General features: G+C 41.6%; 1 protein-coding gene across 1 annotated transcript; it reads right to left on the bottom strand.

Annotated features, from left to right (window-relative positions):
- Positions 1-5,797: 5,797 nt before the first annotated feature.
- Positions 5,798-17,883, bottom strand: LOC311144580 (uncharacterized protein). Its single transcript, XM_084180613.1, has 5 exons — positions 17,797-17,883; positions 16,468-16,794; positions 16,219-16,322; positions 9,468-9,570; positions 5,798-7,468 (listed from the first exon to the last, which is right to left on the bottom strand). The coding sequence occupies exons 1-5, from the start codon at positions 17,813-17,815 to the stop codon at positions 6,525-6,527; spliced, it is 1,497 nt and encodes a 498-aa protein (XP_084036739.1). The 5' UTR covers positions 17,816-17,883; the 3' UTR covers positions 5,798-6,524.
- Positions 17,884-18,593: the final 710 nt, after the last annotated feature.

Raw genomic sequence — 18,593 nt, 5'->3', positions numbered from 1 at the left:
TTAGTGAATACATCTTTTTTTTATACTGGCCCCCCGTGGGAATCAAACCCACAACCCTGGCGTTGCAAACGCCATGCTCTATCAACTGAGCTACATCCCTGCCGGCCATTCCCTCCCCTACCCTGGACGACGCTGGGCCAATTGTGCGCCGCCCATGAGTCTCCCGGTCGCGGCCGGCTGCGACAGAGCCTGGATTCGAACCAGGATCTCTAGTGGCACAGTTAACACTGCGATGCAGTGCCTTAGACCACTGCGCCACTCAGGAGACATAGGACTATACATGAGCCCAAGCCTCCCCAAAAAATGAATTAAAATAATGATTGTGCCATTATATAATACATAGCCTACCACATAACACACGGCAGAAAAACATTTAAAAAAACGGCTTTAAGATGTATTCTATGCTGAGGGCCTGTTTTCCTTTAAGGTGATACCTTTTGGATTAAAGAGCGAGCCTGCCACCTTCCAAAGACTCACAGAGACTGCGTTCGGTGAGCTCAAAGGGAAGATCTGCTTTGTATTTCTACATCATTATGTACTCCCAGACCAGAGAGCAACACTTTCAAGATCTTCAGGCAGAGTTGGACAAGATAAGAGTAGCTGGTCTGATGGTGAATATGAAGAGTAACTTTTGCCAAACCTCCCTGAAGATCCTTGGCCATATTGTGTCCTCTGATGGCGTCCATGTAGATCCTGAAAATACCAAGGCTGTACAAGACTTCCCTGTGCCAACCATCCTCAAGGCTCTTCAACGGGGCCATCGGTTTGTCAAACTTCTCCCTGGTGGCAGAACCACTCAGCACTTTGAAGAGGAAAGGAACAAAGTTCCAATGGACGGCAGAGTGCCAGACCTCCTTTGAAACGACACCTTGTCACACCTCCCATTTTGAGTCATCCCAACTTTGACAGTCCCTTTGTTGTTTACACTGATACAACGTGATGTGGGACTTGGTGCTGTCCTAGTCCAACGGACTGGACTTTGGCACTGAAGAAGTTCACCAGTCGGACGTTGAATGGAGCAGAGCGCATCTATTCCACAACCGAGCAAGAGTGCCTTGCAGTTGTCTGGGCTTTGGAAAGGTGGAGGCACTACCTGGAAGGAAGACACACTACATGGCCAAAAGTTTATGGACACCTGCTCGTCGAACACGTCATTCCAAATTAAAATGGAGTTGATCCCTCCTTTGCTGCTATAACATAGCCTTCACTCTTCTGGGAAGGCTTTCCACTAGATGTAGCTTTACACCACTCCAGCCAATGCTTGGCATTGTGCATGGTGATCTTAGGCTTGTGTGCGGCTGCTTGGCCATGGAAACCAATTGTATTATTTATTTTCCCAACCAACAATTATTGTGCTGACGTTGATTCCAGAGGCAGTTTGGAACTCTTTTATACACCTGTCAGCAACGGGTGTGGCTGAAATAGCCAAATCCACTAATTTCAAGGGGTGTCCACATACATTTACGTCATTTAGCAGAAGCTCTTATCCAGAGTGACTTACAAATTCCTTTGTATATATAGTGTACTTCACCATGGTCACTGACCATTCCTCCCTTGTGTGAGTGTTCAAGACCAATAAACCAAGCACCAGCCTCATCAGATGGGCTCTACGGTTGCAAGAGTTCACCTTTGGTGTACAATACAAAAAAGGAAAGTACAATACTGTTCCAGATGCTTTATCCAGAGCTCCTGCTGATGGTAACAGTGGCACTCATCTTACATGTGCTACTGTCCAGTCAGCTGAGGAATTGGAGGAGATTGAGCGCCGCCAGGTCCTGAATATCTTTGAAGAGGAAAGTGATGAGACTTTTCTCGGATTCCCAGAACCAGAAGTCTCACGCTTTAAGGCCTGTTACGTACACCATGTTATGTTGGTTATATACCAAGTTGTTGGTACAGTAGGTATACAGTGCATTCGGAAAGTATTCAGAACCCTTCACTTTTTCACGTTAGTCTTATTCTAAAATGGATTAAATAAAAATTCCCTCAATCTACACACACTACCCCATAATGATGAAATGAAACAGGTTTTTAGAAAGGTTTGCAAATGTATTAAAAATTTAAAAATATATATTTTATTTACACAGGTATTAAGACCCTTTGCTATGAGACTCGAAATTGAGCTCAGGTCTGATTGGTGGAGTGCTGCAGAGATGGTTGTCCCTCGAAGGTTCTCCCATCTCCACAGAGGAACTCTGGAGCTCTGTCAGAGTGACCATCGGGTTCTTGGTCACCTCCCTGACCAAGGCCCTTCTCCCCCGATTGTTCAGTTTGGCCGGGCGGTCAGCTCTAGGAAGAGTCTTGGTGGTTCCAAACTTAATCCATTTAAGAATGATGAGACCACTTGGGGACCTTCAATGCTGCAGAAATGTTTTGGTACCCTTCCCCAGATCTGTGCCTCGACACAATCCTGTCTCGGAGCTCTACGGACAATTCCTTCAACCATGGCTTGGTTTTTGCTCTGACATGCACTGTCAACTGTGGGACCTTGTATAGACAGGTGTGTGCCTTTCCAAATCATGTCCAATCAATTAAATTGACCACAGGTGGACTACAATCAAGAGCTAAATTTCGAGTCTCATAGCAAAAGGGTCTGAATACTTACGTAAATAAGGTGTTTTTTATTTGTGATACAATTGCAAAAATGTCTACAAACCTCTTTCCGCTTTGTCATTATTGCGTATTGTGTGTAGATTGATGAGGATTTATATTTATTTAATCCATTTCAGAATAAGGCTGTAACGTAACAAAATGTGGAAAAAGTCAAGGGGTCTGAATACTTTCCGAATGCACTGTAATTTTCATAACTATTAGCTGCCTCTTGTGGATAACCATTAACACTTCTAAGTGGATTGAAATTATGGAATATGTGAGTGTTGAGATTATCCTCAAAATGACAGCGGCAAAGAATAAAACAAGAATCACCCCCTCCTATTTGACTCACAAAAGGCACAATATGTAATGACATTGAAGGTTATGAATATTTATGGTTGTTTATCAACCCAGAAGGAAAATGTGTTTTCCATTAGGAAAAGGAACAAGGCACAGCAGGTAGCTGAATAAAGTAAATATGTATTGTTTAGCTTTATAAAGTTCTTACTTTATAAAGTTGAAATATTAGTGTCATGTTTGGGCCTGAAACTACACCAAGCTTTTTAGAATCTAAAGAAAATTAGAAGAGGTTAATTGTGCTTTAAAATGTTAGTTAAATAATGTACAACTCAACTCTGTCATTCCTTCTATAAATTGATGTTATTGGTGCTGTAGAAAAGTATTTGATTTTCTCCTTATATGTACTGTTTGTCCAGAAGAAAGTGATTTGATAAGTATTGCTGTATTTATTCACGGCAAGTGCCACATTTTTCATACCAGAAAAAATTACGTGTTCAATACTTAATCAATGAGCCAAAATGAATATGAAGAATTGGTCGTTTGCCAGAAGACACCATTTATTGCTAGTTTATTGTAAACAAAAGCAATGTACATACTATATGTAGAAAACATGGCCGTTATCATTTCGTTGTTATATTCTTGATTTGTATTACCATTTTATGACATATACTGAATGTACTTCACAAGACCATGAGAATTAAGTAATTTCCTATTATGTGTATAAACCAAATGTTTGGTCACTCTTCCAGTACCTTTACATAAACCAGTTTGACATTTGTAACTTTTTTACAATCATAATATTACAATTGCTTTAATACACTCAACCAGTTCAAATTTGGAAAATGTGGTACAGTAATAATAATAATAATAATAATAATAATAATAATAATAATAATAATAAGCCATTTAGCAGACGCTTTTATCCAAAGCGACTTACAGTCATGCGTGCATACATTTTTTGTGTATGGGTGGTCCCGGGGATCGAACCCACTACCTTGGCGTTACAAGCGCCGTGCTCTACCAGCTGAGCTACAGAGGACCACAATACTTGTTGTATGCATGTTTGTCTTTTGCACTCACTCGTTAAGACTTTGATTTTAATGCGTTATAACAAATAAATGTAATTGAAAATAATCAATGTCTGTTGCACTGTATGTTTTATATTCTTTAACAATTAATGAGCTATATCGCAAGCATTGTCACATTAAAATGTTAAATATTTCCTAACAGATATGTGAAATAGTTAATTAAACCCAATTGGCTTGTACGACTATTATCCTCTGAAGAGGAAATTTATTTTTATAGCGGTCCAGATACATTGGGGAAAAAAAGTATTTAGTCAGCCACCAATTGTGCAAGTTCTCCCACTTAAAAAGATGAGAGGCCTGTAATTTTCATCATAGGTACACGTCAACTATGACAGACAAATTGAGAAGAAAAAAAATCCAGAAAATCACATTGTAGGATTTTTTATGAATTTATTTGCAAATTATGGTGGAAAATATGTATTTGGTCACCTACAAACAAGGAAGATTTCTGGCTCTCACTGACCTGTAACTTCTTCTTTAAAAGGCTCCTCTGTCCTCCATTCGTTACCTGTATTAATGGCACCTGTTTGAACTTGTTATCAGTATAAAAGACACCTGTCCACAACCTCAAACAGTCACACTCCAAACTCCACTATGGCCAAGACCAGAGAGCTGTCAAAGGACACCAGAAACAAAATTGTAGACCTGCACCAGGCTGGGAAGACTGAATCTGCAATAGGTAAGCAGCTTGGTTTGAAGAAATCAACTGTGGGAGCAATTACTAGGAAATGGAAGACATACAAGACCACTGATAATCTCCCTCGATCTGGGGCTCCACGCAAGATCTCACCCCGTGGGGTCAAAATGATCACAAGAACGGTGAGCAAAAATCCCAGAACCACACGGGGGGACCTAGTGAATGACCTGCAGAGAGCTGGGACCAAAGTAACAAAGCCTACCATCAGTAACACACTACGCCACCAGGGACTCAAATCCTGCAGTGCCAGACGTGTCCCCCTGCTTAAGCCAGTACATGTCCAGGCCCGTCTGAAGTTTGCTAGAGTGCATTTGGATGATCCAGAAGAGGATTGGGAGAATGTCATATGGTCAGATGAAACCAAAATAGAACTTTTTGGTAAAAACTCAACTCGTCGTGTTTGGAGGACAAAGAATGCTGAGTTGCATCCAAAGAACACCATACCTACTGTGAAGCATGGGGGTGGAAACATCATGCTTTGGGGCTGTTTTTCTGCAAAGGGACCAGGACGACTGATCTGTGTAAAGGAAAGAATGAATGGGGCCATGTATCGTGAGATTGAGTGAAAACCTCCTTCCATCAGCAAGGGCATTGAAGATGAAACGTGGCTGGGTCTTTCAGCATGACAATGATCCCAAACACACCGCCCGGGCAACGAAGGAGTGGCTTCGTAAGAAGCATTAAGGTCCTGGAGTGGCCTAGCCAGTCTCCAGATCTCAACCCCATAGACAATCTTTGGAGGGAGTTGAAAGTCCGTGTTGCCCAGCGACAGCCCCAAAACATCACTGCTCTAGAGGAGATTTGCATGGAGGAATGGGCCAAAATACCAGCAACAGTGTGTGAAAACCTTGTGAAGACTTACAGAAAACGTTTGACCTGTGTCATTGCCAACAAAGGGTATATAAAGTATTGAGAAACTTTTGTTATTGACCAAATACTTATTTTCCACCATAATTTGCAAATAAATTCATTAGAAATCCTACAATGTGATTTTCTGGATTATTTTTTCTGATTTTGTCTGTCATAGTTGACGTGTACCTATGATGAAAATTACAGGCCTCTCATCTTTTTAAGTGGGAGAACTTGCACAATTGGTAGCTGACTAAATACTTTTTTTCCCCACTGTATGTGACCTTTTCAAGATTCAATATTTGCTGTGCATTTTCAGGATCTATGGACTGTCATTTATAATGTGAGCGTCTAATGTAACCATGAAATGTATCTTCTTTTAAATAAAAAAACATTGTAGCAACATGAATGACCCATGTCATCTGTATTCAGTGTTCAAACCACTGAACAGTATTTCTGTACCAGGAGTAGAGACTCACGTTGATAGCGCAGCAATCTTTCATTGACTGTAAGAGGCCTTGATGTAGCAGTGAGCATGTGTATCATCCACTCACTCAATATGACTGGCTCTTTAGGAATACTGTTAATCATGACTACACCCCACTCATATTACGGTCAAATCAACAACAAAAACAGTCTGGTAAATATACTTATTACAAAATTCCCACCATGAAATAGTCATTTGTTTGACAACACCACTAACACATCCAACAACCACTACACACAACAATTTAAGATTATATATATTCTTATTATTTATTGCAGTGTACAGTGAAATACTTACACTCAGAGCTCTAACAGTGCAGGTTTTTCCTCTAAAACTGAGGCACTTTCATGTACAGAGGATGAGTGGCTAACAACTTCAATGATATAGTTACAAAAACACTCATTGAAAAATGTATGGAATACTTTTTGGATTATCAAGTCCATCAGTCGAGCACCAGATTCATTTTTTTGTTCAAGCTGGGCTGAAGCATGTTTCAGTATGCTTTCATTCATTAAAAAGTGGTTGGTAAAAGTCTTTCTCCATTGTGGACAATAATGTGTCTCTTGAGGTGATTGGCCGATATGAAAGTCTTTCCACACTGTGGGCATCTGAACTGCTTGCATCCTGTGTGTACCTTCAGGTGGTCTTTGAGTGAGCCTGACTGGGCGAAGCGCTTGCCGCAGTGGCTGCAGCCGTAGCGTCTCTCCCCTGTGTGAACGCTCTGGTGTCGCTTGAAGTTGCTGGAATCAGAGAAGCACTTCCCGCACTGCATGCAGCTGAATGGCTTCTCCCCAGTGTGAACTCTCAGGTGAGTCTTGAGGGTCTGCAGACAAGCCAAAGTCTTACCACATAAACTACAAATGAACAGCTTACCTGCTGTGCAGTCTGTGGTGTAACTCGCAGCGTTGTTATTATGACGGTCATGGGTGACCCAACCATCCTTCATTACCAAAGCATTGGATCCAGTCTCCATGCCTTTTCGTACAGTCATGTGAGGCTCATCTGAGGGCAATGGTGCCTTCTGTCTATTGTCTCTGTAAGCCACAGGTTGTTCGTGCTCAGTTATGGAGCCACTCAGCTTTTCCATCACATAGGGAAAACCATTATCTGAATCAGAGTGAATAGGTACAACATCCACACGAGAGTAAGAGCACTCAGGAAGATCAGCCCCAGGACCCTGGGTGCTAAAGGTCCCAAGTTGTCTGTCGGGCTCAAACATCATACAATCAAAGCCCACATGGTCAAGTATTCCATCACCATTTTCCAATCCTGGGTTTTGAGATATTTTGTTCACACTCAGGTTTTTTATTGATTCTGGCAAGAGGCTGCGGTTGTCTGTTTCGCCACTCACCCATATACAAGAGCTGGCGTTCTCCTGTTTGCTGATTGGTTGAGCAGCCTCTGTGTCGATGTTGGAATGCCTTTCTCCTCCATCAACACTGTGATTTAAAGCTTCTACAAAATAAATAACAGTGTGTGAACGTGAACTGGATGCTCATCATGAAGGTAATCATCAAATATCACAAATCAGTAAGAGGACATGAGCAATTTCAGATAAATGTATTGGTATACAGTGCATTCGGAAAGTATTCAGACACCTTGACTTTTTCCACATTTTGTTACGTTACAGCCTTATTCTAAAATTGATAACATTATTTTTTTTCCTCAGTCTACACCGAATACACAACAATGACAAAGTGAAAACAGATTTATAGAAATTTTCAACAAAAATAACAAATACCTTATTTACATAAGAATCAGACCCTTTGCTATGAGACTTGAAATTGAGCTCAGGTGCATTCTGTTTCCATTGATCATCCTTGAGATGTTTCTATAACTTGAATGGAGTCCACCTGTGGTAAATTCAATTGATTGGACATGATTTGGAAAGGGACACACCTGTCTAAATAAGGTCCCACAGTTGACAGTGCATGTCAGAGCAAAAACCAAGCCATGAAGTCGAAGGAATTGTCCGTAAAGCTCTGAGACAGGATTGTGTCGAGACACAGATCTGGGGAAGAGTACCAAACAATTTCTGCAGCATTGAAGGTTCCTAAGAACACAGTGGCATCCATCATTCTTAAATGGAAGAAGTTTGAAACCATCAAGACTCTTCCTAGAGCTGGCCGCCCAGCCAAACTGAGCAATAGGGGGAGAAGGGCCTTGGTCAGGGAGGTGACCAATAACCCGACGGTGACTGACAGAGCTCCAGAGTTCCTCTGTGGAGATGGGAGAACCATCCAGAAGGACAACCATCTCTGCAGCACTCCAACAATCAGGCCTTTATGGTAGAGCGGCCAGACGGAAGCCACTCCTCAATAAAAAGGCACATGACAGCCCGCATGGAGTTTGCCTAAAGACACCTAAAAATTCTCAGACCATGAGAAACAAGATTATCTGGTCTGATGAAACCAAGATTGAACTCTTTGGCCTGAATGCCAAGCGTCATGTCTGGAGGAAACCTGGCACCATCCCTATGCAGAAGCCTGGTGGTGGCAGCATCATGCTGTGGGGATGTTTTTCAGCAGCAGGGACTGGAAGACTAGTCAGGATCAAGGCAAATATGAACGTACAGAGAGATCCTTGATGAAAACCTGCTCCAGAGCACTCAGGACCTCAGACTGGGGCGAAGGGTCACCTTCCAATAGGACAGCAACCCTAAGCACACAGCCAAGACAACACAGGAGTGGCTTCGGGGCAAGTCTCTGAATCTCCTTGAGTGGCCCAGCCAGAGCCCGGACTCTATCCCGATCTAACATATCTGAAGAGACCTGAAAATATATGTGCAGCGACGCTCCCCATCAACCTGACAAGACTGAGAGGATCTGCAGAGAAGAATGGGAGAAACTCCCCAAATACAGGTATGCCAAGCTTGTAGCGTCATACCCAAGAAGACTTGAGGCTGTAATCGCGGCCAAAGATTATTCAACAAAGTACTGAGTAAAGGGTCTTATGTAAATGTAATATTTCCATTTTATTAAAACATTTACAAAGATTTGTAAAAACCTGTTTTTGCTTTGTCATTATGGGGTATTGTGTGTAGATTGATAACGGGGGAAAAAACAATGTAATCAATTTTAGAATAAGGCTGCAACGTAACAAAATGTGGATGTAGTAAAGCAGTCTGAATACTTTCCGAACGCACTGTAAATCTTGAAAGCCAAAATATTGGCATGAAATATTGGCATGAAATCTGAAGTATTTATAATTAAATACATTCATGAATTGTATGCAGTACGCAGTCTAACATTATTACAATTTTTTCAGTATTCATTATTTGTTTTATATATATATATGTATATATATTTTTTTTATGTTAGTTTATTCATATTTATGTGAAAAGGCAAAATGGTACGGCCTAGAAACTAAGTGTAATGAGATGTGCGTAATACAACACTTTTTCCCAAAAGGCATAAGGAAAACACTTGATTAAGTCAGTCTCCCATTTACTTACCGGTACTTAGTCTCTCTCGTTGGTCATGATTCTCCCAGGCTTCTTCCCGCTTCTCCTCCTTGATGGTAGGTGATTTGGCCTTTATATCATCGAATGCTGCAGGCTGTTGGACACAAGGTAGGGTAACATCAGTTGGGATGCCAGATATACAGTGCCTTCAGAAAGTATTCATAACCCTTGACTTATTCCACATTTAGTTTTGTTACAGCCCGAATTCAAAATGGATTTTTAAAATTATATACACTACCGTTCAAAAGTTTGGGGTCACTTAGATTAGGAAGGTGTTCCTAATGTTTTGTACACTCATTATGTGATTGTATACTTGGGATGTAAGCAAGGTTTGAAATTATTATGTTTTAGTCAAATGTGATATCAATTTCGGCTTCTTGCGGTCAATTTGCAGTCTACAAATTGTAATTATGTTCCGGCCCCCTGACCATCCGCTCAAAAATAAATTAGGCCATGCCTTTATCTACACTGAACAAAAATATAAACGCAAGATGTAAAGTGTTGGTACCATGTTTTCATGAGCTGAAATAAAAGATTCCAGACATTTTCCATACGCACAAAAAGCTGATTTGGCTCAGATTTTGTACACAAATTAGTTTACATTCCTGTTAGTGAGCATTTCTCCTTTGCCAAGATAATGCATCCACCTGACAGGTGTGGCATATCAAGAAGCTGATTAAACAGCACGATCATTACACAGGTGCACCTTGTTTTGGGGACAATAAACGGCCACTCTCAAATTTGCAGTTTTGTCACAACAATGCCACAGATGTCTCATGTTTTGAGGGAGCATGCAATTGGCATGCTGACTGCATGAATGTCCACCACAGTTGTTGCCAGAGAATTGAATGTTAATTTCTCTACCATAAGCAGCCTCCAACGTCGTTTTAGAGAATTTGGCAGTACATCAAATCAAATCAAATCAAATTTTATTGGTCACATGCGCCGAATACAACAGGTGCAGACATTACAGTGAAATGCTTACTTACAGCCCTTAACCAACAGTGCATTTATTTTAAACAAAAAAGTAAGAATAAAACAACAACAAAAAAAGTGTTGAGAAAAAAAGAGCAGAAGTAAAAAATAAAGTGACAGTAGGGAGGCTATATATACAATAGAATAAAGTGACAGTAGGGAGGCTATATATACAGGGGGGTACCGTTGCATAGTCAATGTGCGGGGGCACCGGCTAGTTGAGGTAGTTGAGGTAATATGTACATGTGGGTAGAGTTAAAGTGACTATGCATAAATACTTAACAGAGTAGCAGCAGCGTAAAAAGGATGGGGTGGGGGGGCAGTGCAAATAGTCCGGGTAGCCATGATTAGCTGTTCAGGAGTCTTATGGCTTGGGGGTAGAAGCTGTTGAGAAGTCTTTTGGACCTAGACTTGGCACTCCGGTACCGCTTGCCGTGCGGTAGCAGAGAGAACAGTCTATGACTAGGGTGACTGGAGTCTTTGACAATTTTGAGGGCCTTCCTCTGACACCGCCTGGTATAGAGGTCCTGGATGGCAGGGAGCTTTGCCCCAGTGATGTACTGGGCCGTACGCACTACCCTCTGTAGTGCCTTGCGGTCAGAGGCCAAGCAGTTGCCATACCAGGCGGTGATGCAACCAGTCAGGATGCTCTCGATGGTGCAGCTGTAGAATTTTTTGAGGATCTGAGGACCCATGCCAAATCTTTTTAGTCTCCTGAGGGGGAATAGGCTTTGTCGTGCCCTCTTCACGACTGTCTTGGTGTGTTTGGACCATGATAGTTCGTTGGTGATGTGGACACCAAGGAACTTGAAGCTCTCAACCTGTTCCACTACAGCCCCGTCGATGAGAATGGGGGCGTGCTCAGTCCTCTTTTTTTTCCTGTAGTCCACAATCATCTCCTTTGTCTTGGTCACGTTGAGGGAGAGGTTCTTGTCCTGGCACCACACGGCCAGATCTCTGACCTCCTCCCTATAGGCTGTCTCATCGTACATCCAACCGGCCTCACAACCGCAGACCATGTGTATGGCGTCGTGTGTGCGAAGGGCGTGCTCAGTCCTCTTTTTTTTCCTGTAGTCCACAATCATCTCCTTTGTCTTGGTCACGTTGAGGGAGAGGTTGTTGTCCTGGCACCACACGGCCAGATCTCTGACCTCCTCCCTATAGGCTGTCTCATCGTACATCCAACCGGCCTCACAACCGCAGACCATGTGTATGGCGTCGTGTGTGCGAAGGGTTTGCTGATGTCAACGTTGTGAACAGAGTGCCCCATGGTGGCGGTAGGGTTATGGTATGGGAAAGGGATAAGCTACGGAAAACGAACACAATTGCATTTTATCGATGGCAATTTGAATGCACAGAAATATTGTGACGAGATCCTGAGGCCCATTGTGAAGCCCATTTTTTAAAGGTATCTGTGACCAACAGATGCATATCTGTATTCCCGGTCATGTGAAATCTATAAATTAGGGCCTAATGAATTTATTTCAATTGACTGATTTCCTCATATGTGACCCGTTTCAGGAAACTAGGCGTATGTCGCAAGTCACGACTTCACAGGAGAGCCATATATATATACACACAGTGAGGGAAAAAAGTATTTGATCCCCTGCTGATTTTGTATGTTTGCCCACTGACAAAGACATGATCAGTCTATAATTTTAATGGTAGGTTTATTTGAACAGTGAGAGACAGAATAACAACAAAAAAATCCAGAAAAACACATGTCAAAAATGTTATTAATTGATTTGCATTTTAATGAGGGAAATAAGTATTTGACCCCTCTACAAAACATTACTTAGTACTTGGTGGCAAAACCCTTGTTGGCAATCACAGAGGTCAGACGTTTCTTGTAGTTGGCCACCAGGTTTGCACGCATCTCAGGAGGGATTTTGTTCCACTCCTCTTTGCAGATCTTCTCCAAGTCATTAAGGTTTCGAGGCTGACGTTTGGCAACTCGAACCTTCAGCTCCCTCCACAGATTTTCTATGGGATTAAGGTCTGGAGACTGGCAAGGCCACTCCAGGACCTTAATGTGCTTCTTCTTGAGCCACTCCTTTGTTGCCTTGGCCGTGTGTTTTGGGTCATTGTCATGCTGGAATACCCATCCACGACCCATTTTCAATGCCCTGGCTGAGGGAAGGAGGTTCTCACCCAAGATTTGACGGTACATGGCCCCGTCCATTGTCCCTTTGATGCGGTGAAGTTGTCCTGTCCCCGTAGCAGAAAAACACCCCCAAAGCATAATGTTTCCACCTCCATGTTTGACGGTGGGGATGGTGTTCTTGGGGTCATAGGCAGCATTCCTCCTCTTCCAAACACGGCGAGTTGAGTTGATGCCAAAGAGCTCCATTTTGGTCTCATCTGACCACAACACTTTCCCCCAGTTCTCATCTGAATCATTCAGATGCTCATTGGCAAACTTCAGACGTCCCTGTATATGTGCTTTCTTGAGCAGGGGGACCTTGCGGGCGCTGCAGGACTTTAGTCCTTATCGGCGTAGTGTGTTACCAATTGTTTTCTTGGTGACTATGGTCTCAGCTGCCTTGAGATCATTGACAAGATCCTCCCGTGTAGTTCTGGGCTGATTCCTCACCGTTCTCATGATCATTGCAACTCCACGAGGTGAGATCTTGCATGGAGCCCCAGGCCGAGGGAGATTGACAGTTATTTTGTGTTTCTTCCATTTGCGAATAATCGCACCAACTGTTGTCACCTTCTCACCAAGCGGCTTGGCGATGGTCTTGTAGCCCATTCCAGCCTTGTGTAGGTCTACAATCTTGTCCCTGACATCCTTGGAGAGCTCTTTGGTCTTGGCCATGGTGGAGAGTTTGGAATCTGATTGATTGATTGCTTCTGTGGACAGGTGTCTTTTATACAGGTAACAAGCTGAGATTAGGAGCACTCCCTTTAAGAGTGTGCTCCTAATCTGAGCTCGTTACCTGTATGAAAGACACCTGGGAGCCAGAAATCTTTCTGATTGAGAGGGGGTCAAATACTTGTTTCCCTCATTAAAATTTAAATCAATTTATAACATTTTTGACATGCGTTTTTCTGGATTTTTTTGTTATTCTGTCTCTCACTGCTCAAATATACCTACCACTAAAATTATAGACTGATAATTTCTTTGTCAGTGGGCAAACTTACAAAATCAGCAGGGGATCAAATACTTTTTTCCCCTCACTGTGTATATATATATATATATATATATATATATATATATATATATATATATATATATATATATATATATATATATATATATATATATATATATAAATGCATTTTGGGGAAGAAATGCCTTCTGGAGCATGTGAACTTTCATGTGCCTTAATAACAAACTTGTATGCCATCTGTAAATACGAATAAAATTGTTAAATTACGAGCCTTGTTGGTTAAGCCACAGAAAGAGACAGCAACCTTCCCACTAGCCATGATTGGCTGAAATAATGAGTGGAATGGACATGCCGAGAGAGGAGTTCGGATTGGTCTGTCATATAGAAGGCTTCTGTCAGTCTGTGTTGGTAATCCTGTCGAACGCGGCTTTAAAAAAAACATATATGGTGTAGCGGAGCTGCATATGTATTGCTCTCCACTTTCTGGAGGTTTGAGTTTTGAAATCAGTGGAATTAAGACTATGATAGCTAAAGAGATGGCGAAAACACCCGTCTCCGGATTACATCTTCAAACTAAAGGCAACCGTGGCATGGCATCCGAGGGAGACGCGTCCATCATGCATGATGATGTACGGGTTAGATAGTGTAGCTAGCTACATTTTCAGATATTACACGTTTCTAATTTTGACAAAGTGGTTTTATTTCAGGCTAAAGTGTACTGTTAGCTAGCTAGCTAGCTAATGTTTCGTGTATGACGTTATTATTCGTATCCCAGAACCGTTTGCTTTGCTAGTTATAGCCTAATGTTAGCTAGCTAACATTGAACCTGGTTGGTTAGCTCCCAGCAGATTAATGCAGGGTAGTAACGACATGATTTGGCACTATGTTCATTGTTCTCTAACTAGCTAACAGCTGGCTGGCTCGATAGCTAACGTTACGTGTGTGATCTTACACGTTGTTTAGGCCCTGTGTAGCTCAGTTGGTAGAGCATGGCGTTTGCAACGCCAGGGTTGTGGGTTCGATTCCCACGAGGGGCCAGTATGAAAATGTATGCACTCACTAACTGTAAGTCGCTCTGGATAAGAGCATCTGCTAAATGACTAAAATGTAAATGTTTACCTAGCTAGGTTCATTGTTTACCTAGCTAGCTAGCTACATGTCTTAAGCTAAAGTGTACAACACCTGTTGAATATGGCCGGTGTCAGTAGACGTCGGCATAAAAGCGTAATGTAATTGTTGCCAGCAGAGCTGGTTAGGCTGTTTTCATGTTATCCAGAGGTAAACAAATCATCAGCCAGAGCGTCAAGTGTGCGCTCTGAACGCTCCGAGAGCGAAACGAGATGGGTGAGGCTAAAGCTTAAGAGGGTGTGAACGATGATGAATGGGTGTAGACAAAGCAGAGCGCTTCACTAGATACCAAAACATTCAAATGCCATTTTCTCAAAAGTGAGTTTACAAGTATATCAACTTTCAAAGCAGAATTACTTTCCCATTGTTCCTCAAAAATACAGTGTATGATATACCATTTTGTAGCTCTGAGTCTCTACTTTTATCCAATGTAAAAAACAGCATTTCAAATGTTGCTACATAAGACCAATTCCAGGTGGTGAGTCACATATGAACTGTAACTCAGTAAAATCTTTCAAATTGTTGCATGTTGGGTTTATATTTTTGTTCAGTATAGTTGATGATCCCTGATGTAAAGGTTATTCCAAGTTTCTGTGTGGCCTTGGAATAATGTTAGTTTAAAGAGCACTACACACCAAACGTTTGCCCCCTGTTCTATTGATTTCAGCATGATATTGATGGAAGTGATTAACAAAAAGTGTTGCGCTACACTTAGTGTTGGTGACCCACTTGAATCAAAATGAAACACGTAATGTGATTGTCCTCTAACCAGTGATGTACACATTATTCCCAGATGGTTTTTGAGCTGTGTTATTCCTCATCTCCCCCCTCTCGCACAATTTATTTCAAAGAGATTGACAAAGCAGTGTTTCGTTTCTCTTTCTGTTTTGGTGACCCCTGTATCCAAATGTAACATTCCAAAATGTAGCTTACTGTGTTCTGCAGGTTGTCCTTTAACGAGTGATTTAAAACTACATACAGTTTCCATGTGGTTTTTTAGTTTTGGTAGTTTCAAGTGGCAATAAATTAATGACTGATTTATTTCCACTTCTCAAAACAACATGGTTTTTGGTATGTGTGCAGTTTATAAGGTTCTTGTTTAAAAATATACAAGTAATATGATTAGTATTGTTGCACATGAGTGTAGATAGTACATTTATATATATATCAAACTGTTTCTGCATATTGGTTATTGACTTGGACACTAAAATTGTGTTTTGACATTGAGCCATTTATCAAAATGTATTGTCAACAGGAAGCAGTGACAGCATAATTTTCAACTTAAGTTTTAGGCATTTAAATGTAACTTTCAAAACGTATTTCCAATAGTATTGTACTTAACCAGGTAATAACTGCTGAATGAGTCCAAAAAACGTGCTGTGATTTATTTATTTTGATGACATACCAGAAATCACCAGAACGGGTTTGCCCTGCCTACAGGTTATTTTTGCTTCCAGACCTGGTTGTGTTGATAAGCACTTTAATCGTGTGGAAAAATGGGGAACACGTGTAAAAGTAAAACGTACCTTTCTCTGTGTGGTAGTCTGTCCAGTTTCACCTGAGGACTTTCCCTCCCTAAACAGGCTGGTGACCAATTGGGAATCAACTGCTCTCAGACATTGTACATCGCCTAAAATGAGTAGACAAGGGAAATTGTTTGCATTCACACACACAACACACTTTATCAACGTTGTCTTGATAAAGTGGTTTCTAAAATGATGTTTTAACTAATAAATGTAGCTAGTATGTGCTCTATTGGCACGCCCAAATCTTACTGCTTGATGTCCTTTTCGATTCCATGCCAAAGTGAGCTTGAGAGCAACCGTGCGCGAGGGTGGAGCTTCCTATTTCTGCTCTCATAGCACTTCCACGAGACACTTTCAGGTCCATCAGCCGTAGTTTTCTCCTCAATGCTTCATTCTCCTTCTGCCCTCGAGATATCTCCAAATGCAGTATTGCATAGCCATTGTCAACAAGCTCGCAGATTTCAGCCACGGCCGCGTTGGCCAAAACCTCCATGATGGAGGCTAGCTGAGTGTGAAGGGCAACGGAATTTGCCATTTTTGGACCAGAAATTCCCTCAGAATAAGTTAATGGACGAACTGTGGGAAAAAAATAGATGTAGAAGTATAGATGTATAGAAGGCGATGCATCGAAATCACATTTATTGTAGCATCACTAAAATGTAAACATACAGTGGCGGCCTTATTCTTGCTAAGTCTTGCTTATTCTGATCAGCGTCTTCTTCGAGGTTTATTGGCAGACTACACTCATAAGGTGAACTTCCGCCACGCGCCACCTACTGTACCGGGGTAGTAAAAAAAAGACCCTCCCAAATGTGTTTTTGTTTTGGATGAACAAATTCATACTTATTACCAAAAACACTACCCAAATTCACGCTACTACCCTGAATTTAAAACAAAAACAAAAAAACGGTACTCCTCCAGTCGGATTTAAATGTATATTCAGATCCCTACACAGGGTCAGGAACCTGGGAGGGAGGACCCTCTTCATTCAGTACTCCCTGTAACATTTCGGCTGTAAAGTCCTGGAGATCCAGAAATCTATTTGCTGACTTCACAATGATGTCTAGCTTCTTAGATGTTGTAATAGTTTGACTAGTGCAATTTATCACTTGCGCTATAAACGCAACAAATGTCACCTTCTTCACTATTAGTGTGTCGGGATCCTTCTCCTGCATAGCATTCACTGCAGACTGTGGGACATCCACTACCATCTACTTAAGCTATTTTCACTGCCTCTACATAGGATACCTGCTGGATGGCCCTGATCCTAGCTACTGCGACCTTCATCGTACAGGGCACTCCGAGAAATCGGGAACATGATTCCCATCACAATTACAACAACATGCGAGCCGAATAGGTGAACAATCTGTCGATGTGCCCTTGAGCAAGGCACTTAACCCTAATTGTTCCTGTAAGTCGTTCTGGATAAGAGCGTCTGCTAAATGACAAAAAATGTAAATGTTATGCTTCATCTGACTCTTCAACTACTACATATTTATTCCTTCGCCAAACACTGCAGCGGCTTCTGTACATACGGTCTCACCGCATATATCACATATATATATAAGTTTTACATACGTTTGGGGAACCACTTCATCAAACGACAGTAAAACCGATAGGCTTTGCTCCTTCTTTCCGTCTATCATTCAACTCAAGCTACGTACGTCTACCACTCCTAGCATGTTATCCCTAAACCACACATCCTCTGTCCAAAGAAACACCTCGATCAGCGTCTCATTAGCAACACAAAAAAAGTACTTCCGGGTCACGATATTCCGATTTTTAAAAATAAAAGTCCCCCACGTCATAGTAGACAAGTGTCAATAGCAGTGCTTAATATGAGCCGGCACCTCTCCGTTTTTAACTGTTTTGTTGCGGAACCTATTTGGCCAGATAATAAAAGCGATCAAAGTTCATTCGAGTTGCCTCTTCGTTGCCTGCCCCCACAAAGAAACGTCATTTGAAAAAGTAGATTTTCAGCCCGGTACTAATATTCTAAGAGTTTATTCGGATTGACAGCCGTCCCATATATATTGGAAAATAGTTGGGAAGAGATTTTTGACGTACCGATCCCATGGCATAGTGTCTATTTAAATTATTATATACAATTCTTGCTACCAATAGAATGTTATTTATATGGGGGATACAATCTTCCCAGCTCTGCAGATTTTGCTGTGAAGAGACAGAATCATTAGATCATTTGTTTTGGTACTGTCCATTTGTAGCTTGTTTTTGGACACAGGTCCAGGAATGGCTAAAGGATTGCAATATTTACCTGGCGCTAACCCTGCAGATAGCATTACTGGGTGATCTGAAAAGTCATAGTCAATCGATCAATAATATAATAATACTTTTAGCAAAAATGTTTATTTAAA

This window comes from Coregonus lavaretus, assembly GCF_964263955.1.
Source record: "Coregonus lavaretus genome assembly, chromosome: 17".
NCBI lineage: Eukaryota > Metazoa > Chordata > Actinopteri > Salmoniformes > Salmonidae > Coregonus > Coregonus lavaretus.
This window is presented reverse-complemented; position numbering and strand designations above follow the sequence as displayed.

Bases quoted from the DNA above. Each gene is read 5' to 3' on its own strand.
- LOC311144580 (XM_084180613.1), bottom strand. The intron at 16,323-16,467 runs GTAAGATTTGGG...TACTCATTTTAG, and splicing joins ATCGAAAAGGACATCAAGCA to GCGATGTACAATGTCTGAGA. The intron at 7,469-9,467 runs GTAAGTAAATGG...TTTATTTTGTAG, and splicing joins ACGAGAGAGACTAAGTACCG to AAGCTTTAAATCACAGTGTT.